General features: G+C 41.0%; 1 protein-coding gene and 1 pseudogene across 1 annotated transcript in view; one reads left to right on the forward strand and one right to left on the reverse strand.

Moving 5' to 3' along the window:
- The window catches only part of LOC109382964 (TELO2-interacting protein 2-like), a 110,819-nt gene that overhangs the window by 61,472 nt on the left and 37,987 nt on the right, over positions 1 to 11,360 (reverse strand). The window contains 1 exon segment of the mRNA XM_019642879.1: positions 7,472 to 7,766. Coding sequence (XP_019498424.1) covers positions 7,472 to 7,766 — 295 coding nt within the window.
- On the forward strand, positions 5,299 to 6,017 carry LOC109382963 (dynactin subunit 6 pseudogene; annotated as a pseudogene).

Consider the following 11,360-nt stretch of genomic DNA (forward strand, 5'->3'; position numbering starts at 1 on the left):
GCCAGAGCAGAGCTGCCGCTGAGCTGCCAACAGGTGGCTGGATGGCTCAGCTTTAAATAAATAAATAAATAAATAAATAAATAAATAAATAAATAAATAAATAAATAAGAGAACACATGGAGGGTGTCTCTTTGGTGCCTAGCACAGAGTAGGTACCCATAATGACAATGCTTATAACTACACTCTGTTAGGGACAGAGGAAACTAATCAAGCTATCTCCTCTATCCCTCAAGACCAGCAAAATGTTTACTTTAATTCTAAGCTCACTAAGCAACCTTACGATTCTCATTCCATTTTTCTGGCTAAGTTGGTCTTTGGGAGGAGGTACCCTGAATACTGACAGCAGCACTCTTGTTACTATGAAGATACACAAATATATCGGCTTTTTGGTGTTAAGCATGGATCTCCTATTTAGGTCACACCATTCATTTAGTAACTAACTAATGCCCAGTGGACTGAAAAAAACTGAGTGGCCATCAAGAGATGAGGATTCCACCAGACGACTGACCCTGGAGAGGCCTTGTCTGAACAGCTGGGCTCTCACTCCTACCTCCCTCTCTTTCTAATTTTACATGATTACACTAAGACACTGAGAAACCCTACAGTGTCCTCTGAAATGAAGGAAGCGCCTACTGCGTTTGCTAACATTGGTTCTAAATGTGTTTTATTACAAGTCTCTGAGAACTGGTAACCCATAGCTGGTGTGTATCTTTATTACTCAGGAGATCTTTCTGAAACCAGAATACCATGTTCATTAACATGTCAGGCCACAGGGCTTCCTGTAACGCTGATTTCTGTTGCTTCACTCATAATTATTCTGTGCACCCATCTCTCTACACTCTCCTCTCGCATCCACACCTCTGCTCTAAAAACCTTTCTTAGAACTCATGTCCTTCCAGAAGCCTCCCAGAATGATACTACCCATTTCTGACTATTCCTTTACTCTAAGTCTTCTCTATGGTTGGAAGTGTAATTTGGACTATAGTATTACCTCACACTTTTCCATTAGGAGAAAGTTCTGGTTCCTACCACCCAAGTTAGTGACCTAAGACAAGCCCTTTAACTTTGTGTTTTCGTTTCGTCTTCACCAAAATAGGCATAATTCCTACCATGAAGCTGTTTTGAAAAGCAAATGAGATCACATTCAAGAAAATGCTTGGAAAACCATGGGTAGGGGGAACAGGAGCCTGCTCCTAGGGCTGGAGGTACCAGGACTCCCACCAATCCCGTGGGGCCCAGGCCTTAAGAGCTGGGCTGTAGTTAGTTGTCTCTTGAGGATGACCAGCCGACATGCTGCCTCTTCATAATCTCCAGGTTTCATCACACTGTGCTAGCACTCATATTCCTGAGGAAGTAAAATATTTCAGTAGCTTACTTTTTTCTTTTTCTCCATGAACCTATATTTACTAAAACTTGTATTTAGAAGCTCACCTAACACACAGCAGTTCCTACGCTAACTACCCTCATTCTCATCAAGGGCTCCCCAACCCCCTCCTTCATGAGAGACACGTTTCAAGAGAACCGTTTAAAAAAACAGAGTTGTGTTTTGAAATCACGACAGTGACAGTTTCTAAGCCTAACTTCTGTAACTCTATGGACTTTGGGGTTAAACGATAATCTATTTACTTGTGACGGCTTAATTTTTAAAAGAATTATTAATGTAGCTAAAGTCTTGCATTGCAAAAATGGCTAAAACCAGACACAGCATTTGTGGTATTTCACTAGTGAAAGTCTTTAACTATTAATTCCAGATGTGTTTATACTAAGTAAATGAATCATCTCTAGAAAGAAACAAAAGAAAGGCCACAAAGGAAACAAACTCAAAAATAATCTGGTATACAAAAGCTTTGAGGTCACGTAATCCTTCACATTTTCATTTCCCCTAATTAGGTCAGCTTTTGATGCCCAAAACATTTTCCCTGCCTTTTCTTTTTTCAACCCTGCCACACCAGAGTCTCATTGGCAGTTTCAAGTGACCTACTTAATTAGAATTTGGAACCCTCAGACAGAAGTTTGTTGTCTTCATTCTATTTTGCTCAACAGATCTTATTAATGAACTGAATTTCTAATTCAATCAGTTTAAAATCCATACACCTTAAGAAATTCCAAAATCCAAATATCCAGGTGTAATTATACTCATGAGTGTACATTCAAATATGGTATAGGTGAGGGCCGGCCAAGTGGCGCATTGGTTAAGAGCTGGCTTGGGACGCCAGAGGGCCCCAGTTCGGAGCCCACATATGAGGGCCAGTGATGCTGCCCTCTACAGCTAAGATGCTGAACAACAGCTCAACTTGGAGCTGGGCTGCCGTGAGTCACTGACAATGGCGTGAGCGGCAGCAGCCACAGTGAGCGGCCGTCCAAAAGCCAGCGACTGATCTGCCTCGCTTGGGAAGAGCGCAATGATGGTGCCAACTTGGGCCAGTGAAGCAACATCCTCCACAACTAGACTGAAGAATAAAATGACAGCAACTTGTCTGTTCCCCTTCCCCCAATTCCCCAGCGCTGTTCCAATTCTCCAATAAAAATCTTTAAAAATATAAATATATGGTACAGGTGAGAGAGTACTGGAGCAGGTATCAGGCTACCATGGTTCTCGGTCCACTATGCTGCAAGCTCCTATACAATCCTGGCCCATCCCTAACCTTCCTGAGCTTTGGTCTTCTCACCTTTACAAAGAGGCATTTACTCTCTCTCAGGTCCTTTAGGTCTCTAAGTGTCTAGGAGTATTTCCTGAGTACCTACACATATTCATTTTTCCTCATTTTCTTTTAAATAAAAATTCATTGTAGCCTTAATGAACACTTTTTTCTAAGCAAATTCAATGCATTTTTCAGGTTATCATATCCAGGAAAAGTCTAAGCAAGTCATAACATTGCTGCTAGGTGAAATATTGCTGCATAAAGAGAGGGAAGTAGCGTGTCAGACTAAATGGCGTACTTTCTACTGTATGCCATTTCCTGAAAGATTACCTGGTACAGGTAACTCACCAATAGACTGTGCTTCGGCCCCCACACCAGAAGTTCCTGCTTCGGAGAAAAGGCATAAGCTTCTTAAGGTTGTAAAGCTATGTAAAAAAAATGTATATGATGAATATTGGCCTAAAATGCAATTGATATTTAAGAACTAAAAAATATAAAACACAGCTTTTAGTATTAAAGTGTTGATATTTTATTAGTTCTACTATTACTGTGAACAAGGCACTATGCAGATATAGGGAGTGGGGAGGTACTAAGATGAATTGATGCTGCCCTATCGTTAAGAACTTTATACTCCACTAGGGAAAAGAAGATCAAACAGGACAACACCAAATGCCATAGTTACCTTATTTACCTTGTTACTGGCATTGTGCTTGGCATAGAGTAGATGTTCAATTAAATGACATAAAAGAGATATAAAATGCTCTGTGAACATTTACAGAAGAGAGGCTGCATCTAATGGGGGGGAATCAGGATGGTTCATATGTGTTATATTTATTTAAGTTGTTTTTTAAAAGGCCATTCAACTTTCGGTGGCTCCTTGATACCATTACCTAATTTGATGCAAAATTTTAAGCCAACATTCAAGGGTCTTGAATGGTATCTCTCTTTTTTTTTTTTAACTTTATTGGGAAACAGTGTGTTTTTCCCAGGACCTATCAGTTCCAAGTCAAGTTGTTGTCCTTCAGTCTTAGTTGTGGAGGGTGCAGCTCAGCTCCAAGTCCAGTCACCATTTTCAATCCAGTTGTGGGGGGCGGCCACAGCCCACCATCCCATGCAGGAGTCAAAGCGGCAACCTTGTTGTTCAGAGCATGCGCTCTCACCAACTGAGCCACCTGGCCGCCCAAATGGTATCTCTCTTATACAAAACTATGTCATAGCCTTACTCTACCTCAGATAGTACCCATAATTTTCTATCTCCATGCCCCCATTCATGCTCTTCTTCATACTGAAATGTTCTTCAATTCCAACATAATCCAATTCCATTATCCCTCAAGGTGCACTTCAAATTTCCCCTTTTCTATGAAGGAGGTCTTATGAAGCCTTTCCTGACCCCTCCAAGAATATATGCTCTCTCCTTTCTCTGAAATCCAAGATTTATTGACATGTCTCTTATGGTATCTATGCCATTTAGCCCTGCATTACAGCTGGGTAATATCTTTGTCTCCAGATCATTACCTGTGGCATAAGACATTATTTTATTCATCCACTTTGCCTAACAAATGGTAGGTATTCAGTAGATTATTTTGACAAGGGCCAATATAAAAAGGACACTCTGGGACATAGAAACAGAATAAACAATGGTGCTAAGTTAGGAACATTTGTGGCTTATGCCTAAAATGGTGACTATTTCAGTTTGACTTTTAAACATAGGGTTTAGTTGACAGGATCACAGGAGTTAAGTTTAGGAGGTAGGTTGAGTCAGATTACACAGAGCCTTGACTGCGGGATAATGAAAATGGCATATATTCAGTTCTCAGTGAGAGTCATCGGTGGTTAAGGATCTGGAGAGTAACAAAATCTGAAGTATGAAAATCAAACCAGAAACATTCCAGTTGCGCATCAGTCCTCTGGAATTTGGTTGGAGGCAAGTCCATCGCTGAGAGAAAAACTGAGTCTTACTGTGCTAATAAAATTCAATGTGTGAACCCGTTGAACTGGGAGACCTGGAAAAGTCACTAAACTAAACGAGGCTTTGTTGACTTCCTGGCAACCAGATCTTTAAGTACCCACCTTAATAAAAGGAAATAGACCCACACCAAAGCAATCATTTCTGAATTTGCAAACTGGTGAGAAAGAAAAGATTCTACATTTTTCCAGAGAAGGAGAGGAGAACAAAAAAAAGTACACTATACACAAAGGATGGGAAATCAAAATAGCTTTGGATTCCTCAGCAGCAACACTGGACGCTAAAAGACAGTGGGTAAATATCTTTAAAATTCAGAAAGAAAAGAATTTCCAACCTGGAATTCTGTGCTGAGCCAAACCATCAATGAAAGTCATGGCAAAATGAACACATTTTCACAAATACAAAGTCTCTAAAAACTGGCCTTCCCTGAACCTTTCTCAGAACATATAGAAATAATGACATAAACCAAGAAAGAGGAAGACAAGGCATTAAAGGAACAGAAAATCGAACACAAGAGGGAGGCAGAGGGAAACCCCAGTATGATGGGGAGCCAGGATGGCAGCTGTGCACCAGACAAAAAGGATGACTATTCTCAACTGGAGCTAGTCAGGAATCTCTGGGAGACATTTCTTTCAAAATATCTGATTCTAGGTATCGATCTCGGCTCCAATTGGAGACGGAGACCAAACCATGGCAGAGAAGAGTCAAAAGAGTGTGAAGCTGTTGCTCCTGGAGCAGTTGTGTGTGTGGAAAGTGAAATCAGAGGCGATGAAACTACAGGACCTAGGACAGTGACCCACCATAAAGCACGAATTATTGCGGAAGCTGGGCCAATAGTGATTGGTGAAGATAACCTAATAGAAGAACAGGCGCTTATCTTAAATGCTCACCCTGATAATACCACCCCTGACACTGAAGATCCAAAACCCAAACCTATGATCATTGGCACAAATAATGTGTTTGAAGTTGGCTGTTATTCCCAAGCCATGAAAATAGGCTTGGGAGTGAATCAAAAACATACGTAGGCAGAAATGTAATATTGACCAGAGGCTGCATCATTGGGGCTTGCTGCAACTTAAACACATTTGAAGTCATCCCTGAGAATACAGTAATCTATAGGGTAGACTGCCTTTGTTGGGTGCAGACTGAGCTACTACAGCCCCAGACACTACAGCTGGAATTCCTGATGAAAATCCTGCCAAACTACCACCACCTAAAGAAGACGACAAAAGGAAGCTCAACTCCAGTGAAGAACTAAGAACAATATACGACATCAAGATGACATTCTGTCATGACCACTGTCTTTTGAAAGGGCCACAGTGTTTATGTCCTTTTAGCAGTTCACAGAATAATACATGTTAACTTTATTTTGTAAAATTGAGTTAGAGAGGAAAATAATGGATTTTCATTGTAACTGTCCTCTCTAATTTATATGAAATGTATTATTTTCCTATATTCTTGCTCCTTTTCTGGTAATTTACAGAACATTTTGTTCTGTAAAATGTTGGCCATAGATTTTAGTTATGCAGAAGAGTACCTGTGATAAAAAAGGGCATATTGTTATGTATTTATATTCTAGCATGCAGTAAACCAAATAAAAATGTTGATGACAAGGAAAAAATAATATCTGATTCTGCCTCAGGTAAAACAACAAACTGTGCAGGAAAGGTAATCTTAGTATACTACAAGTAGTCTTGTTTCACTGTGACTACATACTGATGTAAACAGTGACTATTTATCTTAAATAATATGACTTTTTAGAAGGGATATGGGAATGAGAAATCAAGCATGTGGGGGGGCAGAGGTGAGGAAGGACAGTTAAATACTCATTTTCCACAGTAAGATGAGTATGCGCGTGTGTGTGTACAGTGTGTGTGTATACTTATCTTACATATATAATGTCTAAAACTGACAAATCAAGAAGTAACAATCTAGGGCCGGCCGAGTGGCGCGATGGTTAAGAGCTGGCTTGGGATGCCAGAGGGCCCTGGTTCAGATCCCACATATGAGGGCCAGTGACACTGCCCTCTACAGCTAAGATGCTGAACAACAGCTCAACCTGGAGCTGGACTGCTGAGTTGCCACCGACCCTGCTGCAGTGGGTTGCCATGGGCTACCGTGTGTAGCCAGCAGCCAGCCTGAGCGGCCAGCAACCGCTGTGAGTGGCCATCCAGAAGCCGGCGCCTGACCTGCCTCACCCGGGAAGAGCGCAATGATGGTGCCAACTTGGGCCAGTGAAGCAACGTCCTCCACAACTAGACTGAAGAACAAAAGGACAGCAACTTGTCTGTTCCCCTTCCTCCGATCCCCCAGCGCTGTTCCCCTCCCCCAATTCAATTAAAAAATCTTAAAAAAAAAAAAGAAGTAACGAACACCAATTTGCTCTTACAAGCTGATGCTGAACAATCTTTTTATTTTTATTTCTGATTAATCTAATGAAAAAAAGATCATTGTAACTAGTTTATGCCCAATTAAACACCCGTTATAGTCATGCAAATCTCCTGGCAATGATCACGTGACATTCTGAATTGGTATCAGCAATATTATCAATACCCAATTCCCTGAATACCAAATTCAGTGAGCACAGGACCCAACTGTGAAAAGGTTATTAGAAATATGTCTTCTCCTCCATTAATACCAAGTGGCCCTGCCAACCACCTCTACGTTGGACAAGCTGATTTACATGTATTTATCATATTTGCTAAATGATCGGGACTTCCAGAGAGCAAAGGCAAAGGAAATCAGACATGCCAAAGTGCTTTCAAGGGGAGCTCTACCATCTCTTCCTCGGGAAGTAAGCAATTACTCAGCTTTAGAGAAGGATGTCAGCAGACAAAGAGAGAAAGGCAGAAGCCCTACTCACCATAGAAGAGGAAGGCTTTGGTCATGTGATGACGCACATAGGTCCGGTTGATGGTGAAGAAGCAGGCATCTGCTCCGCACTGGCCCAGCCTTCCACTTTCCCCCGTCAGTGGCGACCACCAGAGCATAATGGGGTACTTATCCGTGTCCAATGTGGCTTTCCTATTCAGGGTCATTACTTCTTTCTTAGGAAATGGATAGAGGTGTGCAGGCACCTCCTCCATTCTTGCATGTCCATCTCGTAAATTGGAATTTTTAAACTTCTTCTTTTCTAATTTTCCCAGCTCAACCACTACCTAAAAGAAAAGACAATTATTACTAGAGTCAGACTGTTTAATTTCCTCCTGCACATTTCCCATTCATCTTGATGATTTAGCCTCTTATTAAGTTTCTATTGCTGCTGCAAAAAATTACCACAAGCTTAGCAATTTAAAGCAATATACATTTATTATCATATAGTTCTGGAGGTCAGAACTGGTCTCACCAGGCTAAAGTTAAGGTTTCAGCAAGACTGCGTTCCTTTCTGGGAACTCTGGGGGCAGCGGGGTGGGGGTGGCGGAGGTCGTTTCCTTGCTTTTCTGTTTTCTAGAGCCAACCACAATTCTCACAAGGCTCATGGCTCCCTTCCTCCATCTTCAAAGTCAGCAATGTTGCATCTCTGACCTTTCTTCTTTCGTCACATCTTTATCAGACCACAGGCAGGCAAGGTTCTCACTGGGCTCACAAGGATAATTCAGGATAATCTCCTCATCCCAGGGTGTTATCACCTTAATCCCACCTATAAAGTCCCTTTAGCCATGTAAGGTAACACATTTAGGGATTACAGCAGGGACACGCCACCAAAATACCTACCAACAAGGATGCCTAATTCTACTAAACACACGAGCTCCATTTCTCCTCCATTTCATATGCATATGTAGTATCCAGAAATAGTTTCATCTCTTAATGAAACCTGTGGGAGTCAAGGATTATTACCTGGCTATTAATAGAAATTACATTCTAGGGAAAATGAGTTATACATTACCAAATTATTTTTTTTATTTTATTATAATTAAAGGAGTCATAATATGAGTCTTATATTTCTAATAATGCCCACTAAGAAATCGAGACGGTGAAGCAGGCTATGAGTACTGGGCTCCTTCCTATGTAAAAACAAGTTTTTATTTATTTCAGGATAGTCTGGGTTTGATATAAACCAGTTGATATCAAATCAGTTTATAATACCAGTTCAATATCAAAACTTTAAGGTTTGATATTGAACTGGTATTACAAAAATATGTTAGAGGAAGCAGTATAAAAGGGGCTGGTCTGTTTCATATACAACTGAAACATCAATAGTCAGACTATACAACAATTAAAGCAGTTACAGGAAGGCTCATTTTTAATGTATTGGGTTGTCGGAAAAGTCATGATGTATTTTTTCTATGTTTTTCATTGCAAAAATGCGTCATGACTTTTCTGACAACCCAATATTAACTCCTCCACCAGTCAACAGGGGATATGAATGGTGTTGGCCTCTCTGAGTAGTGGAGGGCTGTGCCTTCTTTACATACTTGTTATCCCTGGTGTCAGAATAGGGCCACTGCTCACTAATGTGATATAGAGCCTGTAACTCCCTGGGGATGGTCCCTAACTTATGCTGGATTCTCTGAGGGATCCAATGGCCAAAAAAATATTAACCACTGAGGGAAAATCAAGTAGTATTCCAAAAAGAATAAAGAATGATATTAGCTTTAAAAAATCATGGATCACCTGTGACACCAAAGTCAGCATTAGAACAGTAAAACAATCACTGAAAACTCAAGTCTAACGAACCCTCGCTAATAGCTTCCTCAACATTTTTACGGTAACATAATAATGTGGCTTTTCTCCCAGGAGCTTGAAGGAATGGAGTTGACTTGTAGCCAAACACTATCCTTTCACCCAACCTTCCCTGCAAATGTACAACCAACAACTTTAAAGAAAAGCTTTTACATTGACACTGCCCTCTACACATAAGATGGTGAACAACACCTCGACCTGGAGCTGGGCTGCCGTGAGTCACAGGCGATGGTGTAGGCTGCAGCCCCTGTGGCAGTGGGTTGCCATGGGCTACCGTGTGTAGCCAGCAGCCAGCGTGAGCGGCCAGCAGCCAGCGTGAGCGGCCGTCCAGAGGCCGTTGCCTCAGCCGGGAAGAGCGCAATGATAATACCAACATGGGCCAGTGAAGCAACGTCCTCCACAACTAGACTGAAGAATAAGATGACAGCAACTTGTCTGTTCCCCTCCCCCAATTCCCCAAAAAATCTTAAAAAAAAAAAGAAAGGCTTTTAGAAAGCCATGGATATAACTTCAAAGACAACTTTTGCTCCACATTTCTAATTAATGTCTACTATGTGAGGCATAACTTCATTTCCGAATAATAGGAATTGCTGTAGGACAGAGTTTTCTGCTAAACAGCTTTTTAAAAAGAAAAAAGAAAAACCATTTAGCCTCAGATACCACTACCAGGTGGTAGGAAATGTGGGGGATAAAGGATCATATTATAGAAATCCATGACGATAAAATCAGCCAAATCCACAATCTGGGAAATTCAAAAGGACAATGACCGAGCTTCTCCAACAAATCTATGACATGGAATGAAGATAAGGCAAAATAAATTTTTGTAGTAAAAAAAAAAAAAAGCCCACAAAACTTGCGACACACGAACTAAATGCAATGTGTGAGATTTGTCTATTCCAGATTCAATCCAATCCATTCTAAAAGACTTTTTTGAGATAATCAAGAAAAATTTAACATGGCCTAGGATATAGATGGTACTCAGTAATTATCATTAATTTTGTTGGGTGTGACAATAATAATACGGTTATACTAAATTTTTTAAAGTTCCCATCTTTAGAGAATCACACTAACTAAATCCAGGTAAAACGATATGATGTCCTAGATTTGCTTTAAAATACTCCAAATGTATCAATGAATTGCCTGTGCAATTAAAAAGTAAGTAAAGTTTAAAAAAATGAGATAGATAGATGATAGGTAGATAGATAGATAGATAGATAGATAGATAGATAGATAGATAGATAGACAGACAGATAAATATCCAAAGATAGCACTGCTTCCTTAAGAATGCCTTCTTTCAAAAGTGATTACAATAGGGTACTTTGTGGAATCCATCAAATTTTAGGCCCATAAGACAAACTGAGCTCTACTTTCCTCTAAAACCAGGACCCTCCAAGAGTCACAAACTGAACCTCCAGCTCACTGAATTTGCTTCTACCTGACACACCCACTCACTAAAACCTCACTTACATCTATTAAAGAAGAAAGTATTTCCAGGGGTCTTAGACAGAAAACCCTGATCCTGAGAGATAAAGCAAAACATAAAGTACTTGGAGAAAAGAGGGTGGGGCAGGAGTGGTGGCAAAGGCCCAGGAATCAGCACTACACAACCAAAATTCTGGGTACCTGGAGTGTGACAAGCAGGAAGATGATAGCTGTGATGCACAGGCAAGATGCCCAAAGCCTCCTCCTCTGAACCCGCACCATGCTGCTCTGCCCTGGGTGACTGACAGAGGACTGGCCTGGCTACCAGCTGTTCTCCAGTCGGCCCATAGCCTGAGGCAATCTCATGTGGAGGAACCAGCTGGGTGCCAATCTCCTCCACTGCCATTCCTGCTGGGACCTGGTCTCCATGAAGGACTGAGATCCGAGGTTCCGAGTGGGCCTGGCTTGGCATTGAAAGGGAACAGCATGCAGTCTTCTTAAGCTATCATCAGAGCTGCTGGAGATTCTTCAGACCAGAAGACATCCAAAACTCTGTAACAAATGAATAATCTTTTAGCCGTAGTGCAGATTTAATAAATGTAGCCTTTCGGGGTTATCATGCAGAAACCCAAAATTTACAACTAAAA

The sequence above is a fragment of the Hipposideros armiger genome, unplaced genomic scaffold, assembly GCF_001890085.2.
Source record: "Hipposideros armiger isolate ML-2016 unplaced genomic scaffold, ASM189008v1 scaffold_73, whole genome shotgun sequence".
NCBI classification, from domain to species: domain Eukaryota; kingdom Metazoa; phylum Chordata; class Mammalia; order Chiroptera; family Hipposideridae; genus Hipposideros; species Hipposideros armiger.